The 24,157-nt window shown below is 41.0% G+C and overlaps 1 protein-coding gene across 1 annotated transcript in view; it reads left to right on the top strand.

Moving 5' to 3' along the window:
- Positions 1 to 6,748: 6,748 nt before the first annotated feature.
- TRAM1 (translocation associated membrane protein 1) overlaps positions 6,749 to 24,157 on the top strand; it is a 29,964-nt gene continuing 12,555 nt past the window's right edge. Inside the window, exons 1-6 of the mRNA XM_058528865.1 lie at positions 6,749 to 7,026; positions 14,952 to 15,015; positions 16,741 to 16,862; positions 16,985 to 17,101; positions 18,454 to 18,512; positions 19,855 to 19,939. Coding sequence (XP_058384848.1) covers positions 6,904 to 7,026; positions 14,952 to 15,015; positions 16,741 to 16,862; positions 16,985 to 17,101; positions 18,454 to 18,512; positions 19,855 to 19,939 — 570 coding nt within the window. The 5' untranslated portion in view covers positions 6,749 to 6,903. The remainder of the gene's footprint in view (positions 7,027 to 14,951; positions 15,016 to 16,740; positions 16,863 to 16,984; positions 17,102 to 18,453; positions 18,513 to 19,854; positions 19,940 to 24,157) is intronic.

Genomic DNA, 24,157 nt, shown 5'->3' with positions numbered 1-24,157 from the left:
AACCAATCTCGTAAATGGATTAGGTTGAGAATCATTGTTTTCTGGAAGTTCACGGTCTTCCTGGACTATTTACGTGATACAAAAATGTTTAGCAGACAGATTACTATCCCTGTGACTTTGGGCAAATTACTCAACCTCTCTGGGCCTCAGTTTCCCATTTTTACATTAAAAAAATAACATCTATTCCATAGGGTTTCTGTGAAGACTAAATGATATAACCTATGTGAAAACAAAATACCTGGAACGTAGTAAGCATGCAACAAATATTAGTTTCTTATTCTTCACCCTTTTGTCCCCTAAGAGAGGTTAAATTCCAAGAGGCCCATTTTAGTTCATATTCACTTCTCTTAGACACTGTCTTACACTTACTGTCATATCATCTCAGAACTGTTTCTTCGTTCTTATGTATGTCTTGTATGGCCAACTAGAAATAACCTCTTTGAGGGCGAAGATCACCTGTCTCTCTTATATTTCTCGTAATTATTGCAACCCTATGCCAGAGATTTTCCTGGATAGACCCAATTCCAAATAATCTGCCATGTGCTGTTTTTTAAATCATTAAAAGTATCCGGAGAATCCCAACTCAGGGTCCGAGCTACATTTGCCAAAACATCCCTCACTCAGAATATGGTTACCGTACACACAGTAGCCAGCACCATGCTGGACACCCGATGGGTCTCCAGAGCTGGACACCCCTGAGCAGTCAATCTGCTTAAGAGAGGCCCCCAAGGGCCTTGGTGAGACCACTTTCCCCACCACCATGACCTACCCTCAGAGGATTTAATGGCAGTCATCCCTCCCTATATACTTCTTAAGAGGCCAGTCCTAAAAAGGAAGCTAAAATTAGAATTGATCCCCCATTTTCAGGATAATTCCACCGTGCATCAGAACCCTCCAGAGGCAAGCCTCCAATGTCATCCATCATCACCACATTCTTTTCCCTGCATGGCTCTGTTATCCCCCATTTGACTTAAGCTAAAAGTCCCCCTAGCCCCCAAACCCTTCCACTGTATCCCCTAGAACCCCAGCTGTGTTATCTGCCAAATCCCCCACACCCTCCACCTCTTTCTGAATATTTTCTTCACCCTCTTTTGCAGAAACCTGGCTGCAGCTCTGATTGAAAACTGAAACCTGCTTTCCCTAGAGCCTTCTCAAGACGCGGCTGTTTTTTCCCTCCCACGCCCCGCATACCACAGAGCCTAGGGGTGGAGTGGGTGTTTTTCATGATCCTCATTGCTGCTGACAGTTCTCCTCTTTCGCTCAAAACCCCCAGATTTTCAGGAAGCCCATGCCATCCATCTGTACCTCCCACTACCTCCCTGTGGCCATCATCTGCTGACCTCTGTGACTCCTCCATTCACGCCAGATGTTAGTGCCTGGCTCACTCACTGGCTCCCTGCCCATTCTACTCCTTCAGTCATTCTTGGTGACTGAACATCCATGTAAAGTGTGTGTCGAGCACCCTAGACTCCTAGTGCCTTGACTCCTCACTTCCAATGCGCTCCTCCTCTGTCCACCTCAGCCACCCACTCCCTTTCCATCTTCATTACCAAAGACTGCACGACCTCTGAACTCATTCCCAGCATCCCACTCTCTGAGCACTTCCTCCTCAGCCAACTAGCCCCACTCCAACAATCTTCAACCCCATGTGCGCCTTCAATTTAGAGGCCCTAGCACTATTTCTCTGTCCTCTGTATCTGTCAGAGAAGTGGCAAGGAACAAATGGCACACTCAGAAGGGTTTAACGGAAGAGAGTTAATGAAGGGCCTGTTCACAGAGGAGTGGGCAGGTTGATGGAACCAACAAGAGATAGGGAAGCTCCCAGGGACCAGGAATGTGGGAAGCTGCTACCATCAACAGCCTGAAGAGGCAGGGGAGAGAATGAGCCCACTGAGCCCACTGAGCTGGAACAGTGAGGGAAAGGCTACCTGACATGGCCATGGCCACAGAAGAACACAACCACTGCCAGAACCATAGTAAAGCAAAGTGGGATCAAGGGAGAATAAATCCCCAAAACTCTCCTCTGATTTTTGGCCAGTCCCTTCCGTTGGCCAAACTCAACAACTTAATCTTGCCATTATCAACCCATCATATAAACTCTGCACTCCCCCTGCTTACCATGGATACCTCATCCTTGTTACTGTGGATGCTCTGCTTACGCACCAGATGCCATCAACTCTTACCTACCTAAGGACTTTGTTTCTGCAAGTATCCCCTGTAGAAGAAATTTCTCTCTCTAATGGATCATTCCCTCTGCATGCAAACTTGTCATAATAGATCACATCCAAAAAGGAAATAAAAACCTTCCTTAGACCCCTCTCCAGCTACTTGCCCATTTCTCTGCCTCTCCTTACAGGAAAAAAATCCTCAAATGAGTTGCTGACACTCGTGCCTCCAACTTGCCACTTCCCACTCTCTCTTGGACCCACTCCAGTCAGCCATTTATTTCTACCATTTCAAAGAAAACATGCTCTTCAAGGTCGCTAATGACCTTCATAATAAGTCAGCGTCCTAGCAGGAGCAAATGGACATTCAAATTGGGTAATTTGGGGAAATTTCCATAAAAGCACTCTTCAAAGGTACGGTCAGGGTGTAAGGGACCCCCAAGGGATAGTGCAGTACCCAGAGGCTATTAACAATGGGGTGCTTCAAGGGGCCAGAGGAAGGAGTGGTCACCGGAGCTCAAGAGAGAGCTGTGGGGAGAGGGCCTCCTGACGGAAGCTAGGACGTTCTGTGGAAGATGACAAGAGTGCAGAGTGGGAGCCCCCAGCCCCTGACTGAGCACAGCAGTGGTGCAAGGACTCACCATTTCTGCCCAGTGTGCTGGAGTTCCCCACTGGGCTGGCTGAAACTTTCTCAGACTGCATCTCAGACTGAGGCTCTTCCTGCCCAGTCCTCCTTCCTTTCTTTCACGGGTGTCAGACCTGTATTGTGGTCTGACTTCTTTCCCTACTGACTCCTCTCCCCTTGATTTTTTACAAATGCTATTGCTAATAAATCTCTTATGCTTATAACTCTGTCTTGGCATCTGTTTCCTGGATAACCCAAACTGACACAACCACCCAACCTGTGTCTTGTCAAATCCAATGGTCATCTCAAGTCCTATGGCTGACCAGAGTATGGTAGGTGAATGCAATTGAAGGAAGACCAGTGGGGGTATTTGTTTATAAAAGAGTGAAGAATAATTAAATTTTAAGGTTTAAAAAGTCAATTTCAGTTAAATTCACTTTAGTGGAACAATTAATTTCCAAATGACCTAGAACACTTGCATTGTACCCTGCACCAAGCAGATCTTGAAAATACCCATTACATTAGTAACCCCTTTTTTTGTCTGTCTTCCATTCCAGGTATGTGAGTTTCAAGAACAAAGACTAAGTCTGTCTTACTAGCAGTTATATCCCAATACTCAGGACTTTCTTAGTGCATTGCTAGTTCTCTTTAAATATATTTAAAATGAGTAAATTTGTAGAGCCATATTTCAAGTCACTTTTATATTTGTTTATTGAGTAAACTATTTTAAGGTTTTATTCTAGTCCATGTGAAACCTTTTTCCTTTTCATTCACTCAGTAAATATTGAGCACTAAAAATTTGATGGCATAGTGCCACATAATAGGAGATACAAAGATGAAAAGACTCCCAGTTCTTGAAGAGCACTAGTCTAGTGGGAAGACAGACTTACAAACAATTAGAATACAATATGATAATTGCTAAATTGAAATGATGTACAAAATACAGTTGAATTATCCTTGACCTAAGTGTAAGAGCTAAAACTATAAAACTCTTATGAAAGAAACACAGGAGTAAATCTTTGTGACCTTGAGTCAGGCAATGATTTCTTAGATGGGACACCAAAAGCAAGTGATAAAAGATGGATAAGTGAGTTGGACTTCATCAAATTAAAAACTTTGCACTTCAAAGGACACCAGAAAACAGAAAACAGACAATCCACAGAACGGGAGAAAATATTTTCAAATCATGTATCTGATAAGGAACTTGTGTCTAGAATATATTTTTAAAACTCATAACAACGAATTTTTTTAAAATTATTCAACATAGAAAACAGCAAAAGATTTGAACAGACATTTCTCCAAAAATATACAAATGGCTAGTAGTCAACATCATTGGTCAGTAGGGAAATGCAAATCTAAATCACAATGAGATATGACTTCACACCCACTAGGATGGACAGAATCAAAAGACAGAAAATAACAAGTGTTAGTGAGGATGTGGAGAAATTGGAACCCTCATACATTGCTGGTGGGATTGTAAAATGGTGCGGCCACTTTGGAAAGTAGTCTGGCACGTCCCGAAAAGGTTAAACATTACAAACATCAAGTTGCCTATGGCCACCAATTCCACTCCTAGGCATACTCCCAAAAGAATTGAAAACATATGTTCATTCAAAAACCTGTACACAAATTTTCATAGCAGCATTATTCACAATAGCCAAAAGGTGGAAACAAACCAAATGTCCATCGACTGATAATTGGATAAATAAGATGTGATATATCCATACAATGAATATCATTTTGCCGTAAAAAGGAATGAAGTACTGATACATGCTACCACATGGATGAACCTCAAACACATGATCCTAAGTGAAAGAAGCCAGTCATAAAAGACTACAATTCTATTCACATGAAATGTCCAGAGTAGGCAAATCTAGACGGGCAGAAAGTAAATTAGTGGTTGCCAACGGCTGCCAAGACTGTGAGGGGAAATGGAGAGTGACTGGTAATGTGTACATGGTTTCTTTTGGCGATGAGTTAGAGTATGATGACAGTTGCACAACTTTGTAAATATGCTAAAAACCATCGAATTTTACACTTGAAATAGGTGAACTATGTGATATAGATTATATTGCAATAAAGCTTTTTAAAAAAATACAATTGAATCATAAGAGACAGATTGCCTACGTCAGTCATGGAAGTCAATGAAGGTTTCAAAGAGATCACATGTGAATGAGACTTAGAGGAACAGTAGGAGTGTTCTGGGTATATGAGAGGAGAGAACATTCCAGAAGGAAGCAGCAGCAGGCACAAAGCGAGGGGAGAGCCTGGGAGGAGAGCTTGCTATAGCGTGTATAGCATGCAAAGTCAGTACTGCTGGTACTAAGAGCTTGGGCTTATAGAGGCAGGGTTTGAGCCTGTTTGGGTAGTCAGGGGCCAAACCATAAAGAGCTATTTAGTCACGCTAGCTTTCCACGGAGGAAAAATGAAACCACCAAAAATTTTGAGCCTGTTAGAAGCATCATTCTAATGTAAAAATTGAAAGGCAATTTGGAGGTAATTGAAACTAGTAATTGACTAGAAAGGAGAAAAACAATAACAGCTAACATTTATAGAGCCCCAACTCTCCTCTAAGCACTCTTCTTGAATCATCTCATTTAATCGCGGAAGTAGGTACTACAATTATCTCCTTTCCATAGATGATATCAGCATGGCTTGCCCCCTCACCTCCTTCAGGTCTTCAGGCAAATGCAACTTCGTCATGCTTTCCCTATTTCCCTTGCTTTATTTTTCTTCTGCAACCTCATCTCAATTTAACATACGTTTCACTTTTAAAATCTTGTTTAAAGATTCTCGCCTCCCCCCAGAATGAAAGCCCATAAGAATAGGTAAATTTGTATTTTTTCTTCAGTTCTGTATCCCTAGCACGCAGTATTCATGCATAAATGAATACATGAATAAATGAGAAAAGAGTATAGAGATTAAGTAACTTGTCCACGATCATACAGGTAATAAGTGACAGAATTCTGATTTTAAAATCCATGTTCTTAAACCACTGAGTGATGCACGGGACTTGTAATATTGTAGGCAAGAGGTAAGTCCCCGCCTGAGGCGATGGCAGTGGGGAGGGGCAAGGGGGACAGAATTGCCTGGGTTTGATAATAGTTTGGATGTGGAAGGATCCCTGAAAGGGATCTGTCCAGGATGGCTTTCCTTTCTAGATTGGCAAATGGGTAAACACCCGTGCAATCATCAGGAGAAAGAATACAAGGAAGTCTTGGTTTGGGCAGAAAGATGAAGCATGAGGACCTGTCTAATCCACAAACCTTTTTTACCATCTCCCTAGATTACTAAGAAGTGTTGTTAATGATAAGTATGAAGCAAGTAAACCCAAAATGATCCGTTGTCTTCAGTTGGAGGCCCAGTGGGGGGCGGGGATAGGAATGGGAATGGGTAGGTGGGACCGAATAGAAATTGTTCTTTTTTTTAAAACTAGTTGGAGCCTACAAAGAATAAGTCCCCAGGCGTGTTTAAAATAACTCTGATGTTAATTTTTAAGGTAGATGCTAAAACTGAAGCATGCACCGTACCCTTGTGTAGTGAGGCTGTAGTCACACGTTTAGATTATCTTGGTGGTGGCAGTGGTTTTCAAGAAGTGGCAATCCATATGGAAGCAGGCACCGACACCCAAGCCCCGGGGGGCCAGGAGGGCGGGGAGGCATGCTTGGGCGGTGCACGACACAGCACGTGACCGCCCTGAGACCCCCGCGGTGCACTCAGCCAGTTACCTAGGCGCAGGGAGCTCGCGCCTCAAACGACTCGCAACCCCCGCCCAGGCGCGGAGCGGCGCGCGCCGCTCAGGTTCCTTACTCGAGCCGGCCGCGGCGACGGCCTCCGGTCCCCAGGCGGCGCTGTGGGCTGACAGGGGCGGCCGCCGGCTCCCGGGTGCGCATGCTCACCCCCGCAGTGGGCTCGCTTTTTTCTTTTTTTTTTTTTTTCCCGGGCGGCCCCGGCGGCTGCGTACTGGCTGTGGGATGGGAAGTGAAGCCCCAGCGAGCGGCAGCGGCGGGGCGGTGAGGAGCGGCCAGGGGCAGGCGGCGGCGGCGAGGCGGTGAGCAGCTGGGCAGCGCGGAGCCGGGCGGAGCACCTGCGGGCACGGGCGGCGGCCTCACCATGGCGATTCGCAAGAAGAGCACCAAGAGCCCCCCGGTCCTGAGCCACGAGTTCATCCTGCAGAATCACGCGGACATCGTCTCCTGCGTGGCCATGGTCTTCCTGCTGGGGCTCATGTTCGAGGTGAGCCCGCCCCAGCCGCCCTGCCGCCGCCTCCCGGGCCCGGGCGGCCGGCCTCGGCCCCTCGGCCGGGCGGGCGGGCGGGGGCCTGGGGCCGGCGGAGGGGCCGCCCCCGCGCCGGGGTGCAGGCCCGCCCTCCCCGGCGGGCCTGGCCGCCGCGCACGCCGCCCCTCCGCCGCCGCCGGCCGCGCAGTTCCTGGTTCCCGCGAAGGGCTACGTGGCAGCCGGCGAGGGGCCGGCGGGCGCGGGGTGGCCGCTGCGCTGCCGAGCTGGCGCGGGCGGGCGAGGCCGGGGGCCGGGGAGGCCGGCCTCGGGGGACAGACACCCGCGGGGCCGGCGTCGGCCGCTTCCTGGAAGGGCGGCGGCCGCGGGGCGGCGGTGGCCGCGGCCTCGGCTCTCCCGGGCGGGTGGGCTCTGGGCGCCCACCCCGGGGTCGCTGCCGGGCGGTTACCCCACCTTTTGCCCCGACGCGTGCGTTTTGCCTGAAAGAAACCAGGTCTGATCCAGAAAATCGAGGTTCTGAACCGCAGCGCCAAGGCGTGGAGTCGTTTTCTTTTTGTCTCTTGAAGGATGAGAGGGTGGAAATGTCAGGAGTGTGTAAATCCTCCTCCCGCGTATCTGGTGTTTTGATGACTGACTTAACCGCTGTTGAGTGCGGGTAATCAACTTTGCAAGGTGAACGCGTAACATCCCACGGGTTTCTTCCCCTCGCTCCCGAGTTCACACGCCCGTTCCTCATCTGCTTTCCCGTTTTTATTTTCTCCTGTAGCCCCCCTGTGCCCCATCGGATATGCTCATTTTTTACTTAATCACCCCCCACGCCTTCTGGAATGTAACCTCAGTGAGAGCAGAAATTTCTGCTTTTTACTAGGCTATTTCCAGTGCCTAAAACAGTGCCTAGGACATAGGAGGTGCTGAAAAAATATTCGTTGAATGAGTGACATTACGAATTCTTAGGGAAAAAGTATGGAATGAGACTGCCAGTGACCAAAAGGTGAATCAGTTTTTTAAATGTTATTATTAGGTAACTTAATATTTAAATTTATTTATGCTTCTCTTCAAATGGACTTTTCTGGATCTAGATACAGACTTTTTTATTCCTGGTAGCGTCATTTGTGTCTTCTTAGTCCCCTGCTAAGGACGTAGTAGGTACAGTGGCAGGAAAGGTAAAGGGAACTAACATATGGTGCGTGCTGCATTTTAGGCTGGGCCTGTGCTCCTTCTCTAGTGAGTGACCCAAGACTAAGCCTCAATTTTCCTGCTCTATGTAAGGGAATAATGTCACCTGTGCAGTTCTCACAGCCATCGTGGCAAGGATCAGATAATATGGTGTGAAGACATCTGATAGTTTATCAAGTTCTATATGAATGTATGATATTATTAAAAATGCAATGCTAAACATTTGTGCTCACTCTCTGAATTTTATATTTACATGTACTTTTTGCTTTGATATTAGAAGTAATGCTTTTGTATATACAATATATTCAACAATTTTGTAAAACTTGCCACACCCTGTCTCCACACGGTAAGAATTCCTGACTTTACGAATATAATTTAGGAGTAATATTACCTGCAAGGTATATTTGCAGTGCTTCGAGTAAAATGGAATGTAAATCAGAATTGCTAACACTTAGAAATGGTATACTTTGCTTTTATGTAAACTATTTCACATTCTCTTATCACATTTCTAGGGAAATTCACCACCCATACTTTGCCTCACAAGTTGATGATTTTTTACAATGAGTAGATTCTCGCCTTTATGTAAATCTGTAAAATTTAAATAGACACAACGAAGATCTAAGTAGAAGTTTTTAAAGTCAATTTAAAAGAGAACGTTAAAGTAGTATTCAGAAGAGGGAAATTTGTGCAAGTTGAACGTTTTTCTTACCATATGTTAAAGTGTTAGGATTTGAAAGTGTGTTATCTACATAGGGAAAAAAAGTTGACTAGGTTAGTTTTGCTATTTGACTTCTAAAATAATTGCTGCTGAATCTCAAAGTTAACATAATTATAAAATGACAGTATGCTAGAATGATAGAGAAGTTGATGTTTTTGCAGTAAAACTGTTAAGCCTTTTGTGTAAATATATTGAGGAAATGTCCGAGGATTTATGGTGAAATTGACAAAACAATAATAAAATACCATATTGCTAGCCAAAACGAGGAATCAATACAGATATACAGTAGAAGGATAGATGCTGGAGCTAAAGGGATCCATGTTAAGTTAGGGCACTACAGCTTGCTAACTGGGTAGCCTAGGGCATGTCATTCAACTTCTCAGAACTTGTTTCATCTTCTGTAAAATGGGGCTCGTTGGGTTACTCTGGGAATTAAATTCATTAATGTGTATAATGCCTACTTCAGTCCTTGTCTTACAAAAGGCATGCGGTAAATGGTAGCCCTTATTATTCCTTAGATATTTATCGAAGTTGGAAAATAAAAGACAGAATTTTTATGTGAGAGAAGGGTCCAACAGTGCATCTGAAGAGATTATATTTACTGAAAAGGTTGATAGTAGTCATCTGTTTTGGGGAAATGTAGGACTTTGATTTCCAGGAAACTTCATGTTATCAGAAATTGCTTGTGAATTTTGAAATCATGTTTTTAGTACGGTCAGTTTCTGTCTACCTAATGCAGTCTATAATTAATGGCTTCATATTTGAGTTAGGAAAATTTGAACAGTCGAAAAGTGTAAGGATACTTGGGAAGCTTTCTGAAAGTGAGGATACAGAAGAGAAGTGAGGAATTAGGAGTTTCCAAAAGGAATATTTTCCTCGGGAGTGGACTTCTTTTCCGGAGTGGACTTCTTTTCCGGATATGCAGGAGTCTAGGTTGTTTGTGCCATGCAGTTTTGGGGGACATTTACAATGACAACTATCTTGGAACAGTTTTGGAGGTTTGCTTTATTTTTAAGCATGACTTGTCTTAACGCCAACATTTTCTTTCCCTTATTTTTTTTTTTTCCAGAACTTTATATAAGTTAGGGGTGAAGTGGAATTTAGTATTCAGAAATTGTCTTTATCTTTCAGGCACCCAGTCAGTGTAGATGTCACGCCTTTCTCTAACAAGTACAAAATAGTTAACATCTCTGTATAACAAGAAAAGATACCAAGCTCCACCTGGTGACCGCTTAATTAATGTGATGATATATGTGACATTGCATACAACCTAGAATTAGATAATTGGTTAGAGTTTGTGTTAACCTGTTTAAGATGTATCATTTTTTTCTTGTAAATGGAGAAGAGTGCTATAAATGTTCAAAACTGTCATAAACTCAGTTATTTTTACTTTTGAGTGCATTGTATATTTCTGTAGCATATTTTATTCCAAACTAATTTGTCTTACTATTAATTGATTGTAACATTAGTTTGACTAAAGCATTGCTGGCTGGGGTGTGAGGCTTAGGAAGCCTAAAAGTGGCTAGGAGCATAGTTTAATTTTTCTATAAACTTTTTTGAGGTATGTAGTTTGTATTTTTCCTCTTCTCATTTTACTTAATTTCACATGGTAAACTAGCTGGAGGCCAGATTTTAATTTTATTTAGAAGCCTAGCATAAAAGGATGATCTAATTTTTGTTGCTTTGGGAATTTGATATTAAATTTATCTTTGAAGAATTTCACTCGACATTTGTAAAGGACTTTAAAAAGTTCTCTTAGCTATGCTAGTGGTGACCTTGTTCTAAACTAGAAACAGGGATGTAGAGAGAGAGTGTGCGTGTGTATGTTTATATATGAAATATAAACAAAGATATTAAAAATGAAATTTAGTAATCAATCAACCTTATTAAAAATAATCACAGGAAAGCAGCGTTACCCTGAAATCCCACGCCATCGTTCTGCTCTGATGCATCCATGTGAACGACCCAGTTGTAATACAGAAGCCTTACTGGCCTTTTCTATTCAAGTGACCTTTATCTATCTACCCAGTTAAGCAACTCACTTTAGTGGCCATACCTTGCGCTTGACCATGCAGCCCTGCCTTATTTCCAGATCCTGAATTCCAGCATAGCGGAGCTCAGCCGCAACCTCCAACTTGTTCACCTCCCTCGTTCTACTGCTCATGTGCTGGCTCTCCACCTAGTCCAAGCTCTTATGGTACCTTGGCCCCTCTTCCTTTTCTCCAGTGTATTAGTCCCCTCATTGCTTTGCTTTTCTTCCTCTGGGCTTTCCTTGTCCCCACTCTCCCCAGGCCCTCCGCCTCCTTTCCCTCTTGGTCTTTCTCCCTGTTTGCCCTGCAAATATCCAACCATGGATCCAGCCCACCATCTGCCTTTTCTGATACCTCCCCATTTGTGGATTGCTAAGGGTTGCCAGAAAAAATCATACACTCATGCTGATAGATAATATTACAAATCAAAGGTTTCTAACCTTAGACATCAGTAACATCCAGTGATCTTTTTACTTTTCCCTGGCCAGCTTCCTTCCCTGAAGGAACTAAATAAATACTGATCATTCAAGTCCCAAACTATGCTTAACAGATGGCATTGATTTTTTTGTCCACAGGGAAGATAAGAGTTTATCAGATGTGAGTTTCTTCAGTTTCCTAGCTTTCAAACTTACTGTGTCATCCATTATTACCTTCTTCCCAGTCTAAGAGGAAGACTGTTCAAGATTAACTTCTAGCTCTATCCTTATATTTCATTCCCTATCAGATCTTCCCATCCATTATCCCCTCATATGTTTAACTTCTCCCTTTTCCCCAGCACCTTTCCAGTTGCCCTCACACGGACTCAATCTCTCCCATCGTAAAAACAGCATAAATCGTGACCTGGCATCTGTCACTACATACCATTCTGTTCCTCTTGTGTTCTTCAGTCCACTGAGATGTGGCTTTTGCTCTCACTCCTTCGTTGGGATCACGCGAGCCATGATCTCTGAGGGCTCCTTAAGTTGTCCGGTCCGTCGCACTCCTTTCCTGCCTGCCACGTGTCTTTAGAAACCTTGGCTTTGTTAACCACACTTTTCTGAAATGTTTCCCTTGGTTTTGAGGCGTCAAGCTCTCTTTATTCTCCTCTGCCTCTCTGATCATTCCTTCTTACTTTGCTGCCAGCTTTTCTCTGCCCTCTCCACAGTTCTGAGACTGTCCTGCTCTCTACAAATACTGCGCACTCTCGGTAGATGATTTACGTACTCACATAGCTTCAGCTACTGTCTGTGGATGGAGACTCCCGAACCTTGAAGCTAGGGTCTCCCTGCAGAGTGCCAGACTCAGGCTTTAGCTGCCTGTTGCTCTTTCCACCCGTGTGTTTCACAGAAATCTAAGTTTATGTAAAACTCAGTTTCTTCTCTTTTCCCCAAACCTGCTGTTCCTCTTGCAGTCCACATTTTTATTAATAGTGTTACTTTTCACCTAGCTGTTAAAACTGTAAGTGTCGGTACGTCACCTTTGACGCTTCTCTTTTGCTTACACCCTATCCGGCCTCAGAATTAGCCTCTGGGCCCACTGCTTACTTCAGGGCTTAGCGCCTGTCGTGCGCTCTTACGGAAGCCTTGTACTCGCGTGTACTTGACTTGATATCTTCTCTGGTATTTGTTTAATAGTATTGATCGGTTGCTGAGCCCCATGCTGGGCTCTGAGCAAATGGTGATGAGCAGCAACGGGCCTGGTCCCAGCTCCCGTGGAGCTTACTTTCTAACGAGCGACACAGAAGTTGTTAGTATAGTCACGCCAAAGTGTGTGTCTTGAAAGAAAGGAAAACAGTCCTCTGAGGTAGTCTGACAAAGGGAACGGCCTACTCTAAGAGACGAGGAAGGCTTCCGTGAAAAGGTGTGACTGGACTGAGATTGGAGGGCCAAGGTTTTCCAGCGGTGTTTTAGGTAGAGCTGTGCGGGCCGGCCCCGTGGCTTAGCGGTTGGCTGCGCGTGCTCCGAAGCTGGCGGCCCGGGTTCGGATCCCCGGCGCGCCGGCCGCTTCTCCAGCCATGCTGGGGCCGCGTCCCACATACAGCAACTAAAGGGATGCGCAGCTGTGACATACAACTATCTACTGGGGCTTTGGGGGAATAAATAAATAAATACATAAAATTATAGATAGAGCTGTGTGCGCACAGACCCTGTGGTGGCAGGAGTGCAAGAGGCAGGGGGCAGGAGGAAACGGTCTGAGATGAGGCTGGAGGGGCGAGGGCGGGGGTCAGACCAGGCATCGTTGTATGGGCCACGTTACAGATTTTGTTCTTTATCCTAGAACGAATGGGAATCCACTGAAGCATTTTTGGGGTGAGGCTGGGCATGGGGAGAGGTGTTAACATGATCAGAAGGTGATTCTGGTCGCAGTGTGGAGAATGGACCTGAGGGGGCTTGAGAAGCCACTTAGTAGGGCACACCCGGCGATCTTCCTAAAAAGCACAAATGAACTTCCCCCTCAAAATTCTCCAGTCATGCTAGAATAAAATCTAAACTAGTTAGCTCAACAAACAAGGGCCTTTCTACCACTTCCTAATGTGAGCCCTTGCCAGGCCTCGTGTTTACTGCTACTTGACCTTTGCACTTTCTGTTTCTTCTACCTATACTGCCCTCTCCATCGCCCTTTGTGAGTCTAGGGAACTTCTATTTTCCAGCAAGAGACAGCTCCACACCACGTCCTCTGAGAAGCCTTTCTAGAACATGCCTCAGTCCCCACCCCAGGAAAAAAACAAAAACGAAAAAAGTTTGTTGTTTGTCCTGAGTACCTATTTGCACTGATTCGACCGTGTTGTGACAATTTGTTTACCTGTCTTCCTGACCCCACTGAGCGGCAAGTCATCAGGGATTCTGTCATTCATCTTTGTTACCCTTTCATGTCCAGCACATTGCCTGGTGCCTATAAATGTTGAGTAAGCATTCCATTTTTCTGTTCTGACCACTTTACTTTTTTTTTTTTTTTTAAATTCATGTTTTAATGGTTTCTAACATTGTGAAATTTTGGGTTGTACATTTTTGTTTGTCCATCACCATATATATGACTCCCTTCACCCCTTGTGCCCCCCCCACCCCCCACCCCCACTGCCCCTGGTAACCACAGTCCAGTTTTCTCTGTCCATGTGTTGGTTTATATTCCACATATGAGTGAGATCATACAGTGTTTGTCTTTCTCTTTCTGGCTTATTTCACTTAACATAATACGCTCCGGGCCCATCCATGTTGTTGCAAATGGGACAATTTTGTCTTTTTTTATGGCTGAGTAGTATTCCATTGTATATATATACCACATTTTCTTAATCCAATCCTGACCACTTTACTTTTACTAATAGTTCAGTTAAACATTTCTTGACTACTTGACTATGGCAGGTGTCTGTGGGTGATTAACACACACACCCCCACAGACCCTACCTTTGATCCATTTTTGTCATGATAACTGTGCTTCCTTTTCTTTTATTAATTTACATTTAAAATTTTTCTTGGGGCTTGCCCCGTGGCACAGTGGTTAGTTTGGCGTGCTCTGCTTCAGCGGCCTGGGTTCACAGGTTCAGATCCTCGGCACAGACCTACACCACTCATCAGCCATGCTGTGGCGGTGACCCACATACAAAATAGAGGCAGATGTTAGCTCAGATGGCGCAGGTACAGATGTTAGTTCAAGGCGAATCTTCCTCAGCAAAAAAAAAAAAAATTCTTGATAGGAACTTTGTGTTCATTGTGTACTGGTCTAGCATAGAGAATCATTATGTGTCAAATCACTGTTTAGTGGAACTGCAGAGTGTCTCTATTGAAGTCTTCAAGTTAGGAATGAATGATGCAATCTCATCTAAACTGCAGAACTGGGGAATTATGTTAACTCCCAAGCTCAACTCTTTGGTGATCAGGAATTCCAATTGTGCCTGTCAGGGTGCCACAGGAACTGGGGTACCCTTGGTTCTTAGATTTGGGGACAGAACTTGTAATGTTTTTCCCCCTTTTCTGCTGTTTGGGAGAAAGTCACAAATTGACTTGATCTTTTTTTTTTCTTTCTAGATAACAGCAAAAGCTTCTATCATTTTTGTTACTCTTCAGTACAATGTTACCCTCCCTGCAACAGGTAGGTAGTTTTCTTTTAGAATTTTCTATTTAACTGGTAGAGTTCAGTTGGACAGACTTGGAAATTTTCATGAATACTAGGTTATTCATTAATTTTCACAGATCTCATTCATGATTAGACTGAGCATAATTTTGATGATTTTGTAATGCAGAATCATTTTTGCATTTCTGATGTTTTTGGTTGACTTCACCCTATATGTTATATGCACATCAGTTTTTAGGTATCTGATGTTTATTGTATATTTTCTTAAATGGGTGAAACTCCATCGAAGAACTTTTTTTTTTGCCTCCTCTTCCCTCTGATCTTTTCATGAGAAAATCCAAAGAATAGATATTTTACTTTTGTTTAAAGTGTCATTGTTCAGTCAAGGTTTCTCATGGCACAATGTTCAGGTTCAGTTTTTCTGACCTATGCATTGTGCTTTGGACCTGTGATAACAATCCTTTCAAGCCTATTTTATTTTCACTTTTTTGTTGTACTCTACTTCTAATAGTTATTTTGATTAGAGAGAATGTCAGTGAGCTCTAGGCATTATCTGGTAATAGCATCCAAACTATACTTTTAACATTTCAAAAAGTTTTATTTCTCAGGGCTGGCTGGGTGGTGTAGTGGTTAAGTTTGTGCTGTCTGCTTTGGTGGCCGAGGGTTCACAGGTTCAGATCCCAGGCATGGACCTACACACCACTTATCAAGCCATGTTGTGGCAGCATCCCTCATATAAAATAGAGGAAGATTGGCGACAGATGTTAGCTCAGGGCCAATCTTCCTCACCAAAAAAAAAAAAAAAGTTTTCTTTCTAAATTATGCCTTGTGAGAATCAAGTTGCTATTGGAAGTTGATTGTAGTTGAATACAGTAATATAATTAACTAGCATAGGTGAGGGATGAGCTATTTTTTTAATAAAATATTAACATATTCCGGCAGCAAACTTGCCCTGAGACTCTCTATTTAGAATGTAAGATCAGTTATACAACATCGGGTTGAGTTTTTTTTTCAGTTATATGTATCATTTTGTAAATATTTGATTTAGTGTTTAGATATCAGATTACTCAAAACCACAAAGTTGTTTTGAAATTTGAATATGCCAGAGAAGAATAAAGCTTTTTTACCCAAATGGTCCCCAGAAACGTAAAACTTGAGAACAACAATCAGCAGCCCTTCACAAATATTTGAATAAGATTTTTTCTGAAAAATTATAGCAATTTCAAGGATTAAAAATAATTTTAAATGGCGTATAGGTCAAAATTAAATATAGGTTAAATCAGTTTTTCCATCAGAATCATGATGTGTCTAGTTTGAAAGCAGAGATAGAAAGTAGAAAGTTTCAAAAGTGCTTTGAAAAGACAGGCAAATAGGCTAAGTATAACTTTAATATAACCTAAGTATACCCTAATGTTTACCCTGGCATAATAGCAGTCTTACAGTCTTCCCACGGATGAGTGTGGCCTCCCCTCCCCTGTTTTTTGGTCTTTGATGGCTGTAACTAACATATGTCAAGTCTTTGTAAGTAATTTCTAAAGCTTTAGATTTCTAGATAGTCTCCTCAATTTTCATTGCTGCTAAGACTCAAGATGTCCAAAAGCAGACTGGCTATGACATACCCGTAGAACTGATCTATTAGGTTAGTCTTCTTTTGTTTGTTTCCGTAACTATGTTGTACTTAGCACTGTTTTATAATCTGATGTATATTTTTGTGTGTGTGTGTCCTGTCCTTTTGGCCCTCAGAGGAACAAGCTACTGAATCAGCGTCCCTTTATTACTATGGTATCAAAGATTTGGCTACAGTTTTCTTCTACATGCTAGTGGCGATAATTATTCATGCCATAATTCAAGAGTATGTGTTGGATGTAAGTATACAATCTTAGAAATCTATACTTTATAAAATACTAGCTCTCCATACTATGATAGTCATATATTAAATATATTTTGTAATATATTCTTAATTACTAATGATTGTTTTTATTTTTAGAAAATTAACAGACGAATGCACTTCTCCAAAACGAAACACAGCAAGTTTAATGAATCTGGTCAGCTTAGTGCTTTCTACCTTTTTTCTTGTATTTGGGGCACATTCATTCTAATATCTGTAAGTATGTATTATGCTTAAATTTTCATCTCTCAAAGTATTTACATTGTATAGCTAGAATAGAAAATGATGTCCTATTTTTAATGCTTGTAAGCAAATCCTGAACTTTAGAAAATCCCTCTTCTGTTGTTTTTCTCATTGAAGATTAGGAATTCTGCTTTTGAACTAGTGTAAATCAACTTTCAGCAATAAGTCTCTCTTTTAGTTAGGTTTTCTAAACCATGTTTAATGTTTCAGAAAGCCTTATTCATTTTTAGTCAATCTGAAAGTTATTTTTATATCTTGGAGTCATTTGCAGATGTCTCTATTATATTAGCAAAAAGGATAAGATGTTGGTGATACTTTTACCAGGTGACATGAGTTGTAATGTTTCTGGTCATTTTCCCCTTTAAAAACAGTCTGAGTATTTTCCAAACAACTTAAAATATTATGTAACTTTTCAGTTAAGGCTATCAAAACCTTTAAGTGTATCATTCTAACTAATGAGGGGGCAGTAGCTACTTTAGGGTTAGTAATAACAATGCCTTTAATGTATGTGGACTTCAGAGTTTACATATTTTTTAGTTTATCAGGACACATAACTTTTTTTTAAATCACCATGTTAGAGATGAATAAACAGGCAAAGTGAATTTTCCAAGGTACAACACTTAATGTTGGAGATAGACTAAAACTCAGCCTTTCAATCCGTTGCTCATTCCAGTTTCTGCTGCTGCTGCAATGATACTTCATAGGTACATGTAAATTTCAGCTTAAAATGTATCTTAATTTTTTAAAAAACATAAAAGTCTTACATTTCTGTGGGAAAATATTATTATCAAAGATAAGTCACTTGAGTTTTTTTTTTTAACGTGCAGTAATTCTCACTGAATAGTTCTGATTATTGAGGAAAAAGATTTGGTTAGTATGTGGACATGAGCCTATAAAACTTGACAGCACCTTGATCCTCTGTCTCCTGTTAGGTGCTTCCTCTTTCCCACAACACTTCTCTGATTACTCACGACAAAATTCACGTCTCCCGTAGCTGTTGTACCTCTGTTATGTACCATTATTGTTTTTGGTTGTTTTATGTTTGTTTGTATACACGTATATTTTACTCTACTGGATTGAAAGAATTTCGAAGGCTGGGAATTATGTCTTATTTCACTTTGTATTTCTCTTACTGATTTTCACTTCACTAGAGTAAGCAATTCAACTGAATTGAAAATAACTAAAACAACTGAAAAGTTTGACTTCCATGAGCTCTTTGGAACCTGATGGGGGATTTGTAAATGTGCAAAAAATGAAAATATTGTCTTATTTTCCAGGAAGTTTGCATTATACTCATAGGCTAATTTTTATATCTTCTTTCTTAGGAAAACTACATCTCAGATCCAACTATCTTGTGGAGGGCTTATCCCCATAACCTGATGACGTAAGTCCTTTTTAGCAGCTTTTACTTAGTTAAGGACCGTGCTCGTGTCGATTTGAGGCAGAATTCATTCTTGGCACTCTCGAGGCCCTTAGGCAAATGCGTACAGTAGCAATGTCTTTGACAGTCCCGCTGTCGTTAGAAAACAATTCCTGTCTGCTTTTTTCATGTGTATAATCTTTGCAGCGCTTGTTAGCTTGAAAAACTGATTTGAACAACACTCTTAACTTAGTACTCTGTTTCCCTTTCTCCTGCCTCATCCTTTCTCCTCTTCACTGCGCCATCTCCTCCCTACTTTTGCTCCTTTTCTTTGTCCCAGTCTCTTTTCACTCCTTCCGTCTTATTCTCTCATGCTGTAAGCTTGAGGGCCGGGATTGTTTCTTGCTTAGCTTTCCAGCCCCCCAGGTTTCTGTACAATGCTGTAAGAAGCTCAGTGATTGCCAAGACATTCAGCTAAATTACTCATGCCTCAAACCCAGCTCTAGTATAACCACGTATTCCATATCACTTTTCCCTGCTGCTTTAGCCTATATTGTCCTTTGCTTTCCTGAATTTGTCGCTTTGGTGTATAATATTTTGTGTAGTATCTATACATTGTCTTGACTATACTGTAATTGTCTCATTTGTGTCAGTCTTATGTTGTGCCCATGCCCACCACGACTGTATGTGCCTTGACAGCGATAGGAACTCTCTCTTTTTATTTTACATCCTTCGTTCTGCCAGGCTGTAGGTGCTCATCACCTAGACAGTATTCAGTAAATGCATTGTGATGTGAGAATTGGAGAAAAAGATAGGAAGGGAATAACATGACCATGCATATCTTTGTTTTAAGTCCAGCAGTAATACCCACTCTGCTGAGTCATTCTGACTTTTTAAAATTATATTGATTCAATGAACTTTTATAGAATGGGGTTATAAACATCATATCTATGTAGGACTGTATCTTCCCCTCCCACCACCTGCCCCCGAAATTATATCAGATAGGCTTTGTGTTTTCTGTTTTAGACTTCTGGAGGAGAGGGAGAGGGAGAGGGAGAGGAAAAGAAAGCAGAAGGACTGGAGGGGTATAATACAAAGAGGAGACCACTGATTCTGGCCTGATGAGGAGATATCTCCTGGGGAACCCTTGGAGGCCTTGTTCCTCCATTTAATCCTGGTTTGCCTCCATGTATTTGGGACTCTCAGTGTTCTAACTAGGTAGAGTTACCATATTATTCTAAGGGGACCTGAAATGGTAACACAGAGGTGGCTACTTAGTATCTCCTAATTCCCAATGTTTGTTTTTATTTTATCCTTTAAAAATATTATACATTAAAGATATTTTTTACTTTCTTGTGTTGTGCAGATTTCAAATGAAGTTTTTCTACATATCGCAGTTGGCCTACTGGTTTCATGCTTTTCCTGAACTCTACTTCCAGAAAACCAAAAAAGTAAGCTGGGATTTTGTAATTTTAAAAGTTGTCTTGTCATTTTTTCCTTTTTTTGAAGTCTTTCTGAAATTAAGTATTGCCTCATGTCTCTTACCTCCCTCTCTCCTTCTTACCTCAACTCTTTCCCCGTTGTTCTCCCTCCTTCACCTCGTTCCACAAAGGCGAAGTATCCTTAAGTATTTCTTTAAAAAAGTCTTCAGTCATTGTTTTAACTTAGAGACAGATCTTTTAAATTTGACAGCTAATTGCTAGTTTTACAGTTATATTAGGGGTAATATAAAATAAAACTTAAACAAATTTTGAAATGTAATGTTAGTTTCATATTATTGATATTCTTAGCAGTTTCACAAGTGAGACCAAAAGGGTTAATCAGATTATCCCACAACTGATGGTCCTGTGTGTAAGTCCCAAAGGAAAATTGAGTATTGAAAAAAGTAAACCATAGTTAAATGTTCACCAGTGACCTTTTTCCTGAAGTGGGTGGAGCATTCCCGTTTCACCGTGTGGGAAAGACGTTTGTTTGTTTGTCTTATGTGAACGAATAGGTAAACTGATGGAGCGCCGCAGTATCCTCCTGTCCCATTTTACCCTCAGTACTTCTGAAGTCAGACTTCCCTGATATCACAAAGTCAACTTGAGTTCCTTTGTTTAACTTTCTCCTCTGAGACCTGTACTCCCTTCCTATTGCCTTAAACTAAAATAAAGCTGCTGACCTGTGCTCTGGGGGGTTCTCCCTTCTGTGCCACCTCCTCCCTGGCCCCCGTTTCTTCTGCTCTCTCCTTCTGCTTCATTCACACCAATATTCTCTAATTTTCTAATCCCAACACATCCGTTTTTTTTCCTGGAGTACCCTTTCCCTCTGATAAATTAATCAAGCACCTTTATTGCCTTTTTGTTGTTGTTGTTGTTGTTGTTTTTATTTTTTAATGGTTTTTAACATTGTGAAATTTTGGGTTGTATATTTTTGTCCATCACCATATATATGTCTCCCTTCACCCCTTGTGCCCACCCCCCACCCCCATTGCCCCTGGTAACCACAATACAGTTTTCTCTGTTCATCTGTTGGTTTATATTCCACATATGAGTGAGATCATACAGTGTTTGTCTTTCTCTTTCTGGCTTATTTCACTTAACATAATATGCTCCAGGCCCATCCATGTTGTTGCAAATGGGACGATTTTGTCTTTTTTTATGGCTGAATAGTATTCCATTGTATATATATACCACATCTTCTTGATCCAATCATCAGTCGAGGGATACTTAGGTTGCTTCCACTTCTTGCCTATAGTGAATAATGCTGCAATGACCATAGGGATTTTATTGCCATTTTTGAGGGGAGATTATTAAAAAAGCCCTATATGAGAAATGACATGTGGGTGGGCATATGGATGAAACAAGATTGGTCGTGAGTTAACAACTGTTTAAGCTGGGTTATGGGTGCATGGGGGTGCATTATACCGTCTGTTTGTTGTATATATTTACATTTTTTCACATTTAAAACATTTTTTCAACAAAATTCTCTTATTTTAAGAAACTTTCCAAAATAGAAGTGTCTAACAACCCTTCCTGTGACCTGTTTATCTCTGCCTTCTCAAAAGACACAAACACTTACTTCTATATTTACTGCAGATAGTTAACTCCTGAGTATAGGTACTTGATTTACTGATATTTCACGTTGCTGTGTTTTTGTGTCCTGTGTATCTGTCATCATTGATGTCTGCTATGGTTAGATAATAGCACCAAATTAAAGTCCATGAACTATGGCTCAAAAGTTCTTTTTGTGTTGATTTCTTTTATAAAGTAGAATATTTTTCTAGTTAAGTTGGTTGTAAAGAGTAGGATGAAGATCCATAAAACCTTTGACTTGGAACAGTCTTAAGATAAAATTCTTCAGCTCACAATTTCCAGTAGCCCTTCCATCTTCAGTAAGCACCTAATGTGAACCATACATGTCCTAGATCTGTGCTGTCCAAAACAGGAGCCACTGACCACATTTAAATTAAAATAAAATAAAGACAAAACTCACTTTCTTGGTCACACTAGCCCTATTGCAAGTGCTCGTTAGCCACGTGTGGCTACTGTCTACCATTTTGGATAGCAGAGATGTGGAACATTTCCATCATTGCAGAAGGTTCTGCTGGGCAGCACTGCTGGGAATATCATAGTTTCTTTTTTTTTTTTTGAGGTATAATTGACATACAACATTATATCAGTTTCAAGTGTACAACATAACAATTCAGTATTTTTACATACTGTGAAATGATCACAAGTGTAGTAAAGATCCATCACCATACATAGTTACAGAACTTTTTTTTCTTCTGATGAGAACTTTTAAGATTTACTCTCTTGGCGCGGGCCCCGTGTCGTAGCGGTTAAGTGCGTGCGCTCCACTGCTCACGGCCTGGGTTCAGACCCCAGGCGTGTACCAACGCACCGCTTGTCAGGCCATGCTGTGGTGGCGTCCCATATAAAGTAGAGGAAGATGGGCACGGATGTTAGCCCAGGACCAGTCTTCCTCAGCAAAAAGAGGAGGATTGGCATGGATGTTAGGTCAGAGCTGATCTTCCTCACAAAAAAAAAAAAAGATTTACTCTCTTAGCAGCTTTCAGATATGCAATACGGTGTTATTAACTGTAGTCGCCATGCTATACATTCTATCCCCATGACTTATTTATTTTATAACTGAAAGTGCTACCTTTTGGCTACCCATTTCGCCCATTCCCCACCCCCTTAGTTTCTTGGTTTTTTAGTCCTATGGGTCAGATGTTTAAAGCTTTCTTCATGTATTGTGTACCCCTGGACATAATACCTCTGGGTTTCATTATTAGTACATATGTCTCTATCTTGTTCATTGACCATGTAAGTAAAGAGGGACATTTCAAAGTAATTGGTCATTTTAGTTCTTGAAGCTCTTTTCTTATAAATTCCTGCCAGATGGCATTTCTCCAGAAATGCAATCTAATTTTTATGGAATAATTTGCATAACTTAGAACTCACTGAAACTATTTTTAACACCTACATATGACAGTGAAAAGTAACTGTTTCAAGTAATTAACATAATCTGAAAGTAACAGCTGCATGTGTGTTAAACAGTTTCTTAAAATTTACTCTGAAACTTATTTTTGGAAGAACTCTTTCCTGGAAGAAACTATTATAGCGATTGTTTTGAAGCAATCCTACAGAGAAATGAAAGAAAGGAACACTGTTACCAGTTCAAGAGGTGTGTGAGTCACAAATAACTCAGTTTCTTTTAAGGAGAACATTTTAATTACACATAATATGTATGCTTCAATAGAAACAATCCTCCATTTTGCCCATGAGAAAATTCAAAATGTAATTTCTTAGCCAACCTGGATATATGAGGTTTCAGGGAAGTGGATGAAATAGCCAAATATTTTATTTCTAATATTCAGTTTAGTTTAATTATAGATATATACAATTGCATATCATATAAAGTATATTAAATTAGAAATAATGCTTTTTTCCCCCATGAAAGTTATATTCATACTTTTCATATGCAACTTTCTTATTAATGTCTGTCATTCATTACTAACGCCAATTTTTGAATCATCTCGCTCAGTTTTTCCAGAGTACATCATCTTTATTTCTGTCTCACTGATTCTTCCACTAGACCTCAACAAGCATTTAGAAATGACATTGAGCTTTTTCAGGCTATATGTCTTACCCAAACATGTATTTGTGGTTCAAAATAAAATAATTGATATAGATCCCTGTAGTATGAGAGCTTTTAAAAGATTTAAATATAAGATGGCTCCATCTGTGGTTTTGGGGAAAACCTTTGCCTTAAATATATTTGGGCATATATGTGATCTTCAGTTTAAAGTAAAGTTTGTTTTTTAGTACAGTGTAGTTAAGAGAAGCATTTTTTTTATAAAAGTAGGAATTTATTAAAGTACATGGCTGACCTTTTTCGTAAAAAGATATTGAAATAACCAAAAATGTCACTTGAAGTTATTTATAATTTTAGAATTTGTTTTGATTTAAGTGTACTATATTTGATTTTCCATGAAAAATGAGACTATCAGAATTTTAAGTCATTATCCCATGATTTCATCCTTATATAAACTACTTGAACATTAGCATTAAGAATATATAAGAACTTGCTTTGCTTTTCTAAAACTTGCAAAGCTTTTCTAAAATCTCATTTTCATTACATGTTTTTTCCATTCAAGTATAGAAAATGTTTGTTAATCTTAA

Source organism: Diceros bicornis, chromosome 33 (genome assembly GCF_020826845.1).
Source record: "Diceros bicornis minor isolate mBicDic1 chromosome 33, mDicBic1.mat.cur, whole genome shotgun sequence".
Taxonomy (NCBI): domain Eukaryota; kingdom Metazoa; phylum Chordata; class Mammalia; order Perissodactyla; family Rhinocerotidae; genus Diceros; species Diceros bicornis.
This window is presented reverse-complemented; position numbering and strand designations above follow the sequence as displayed.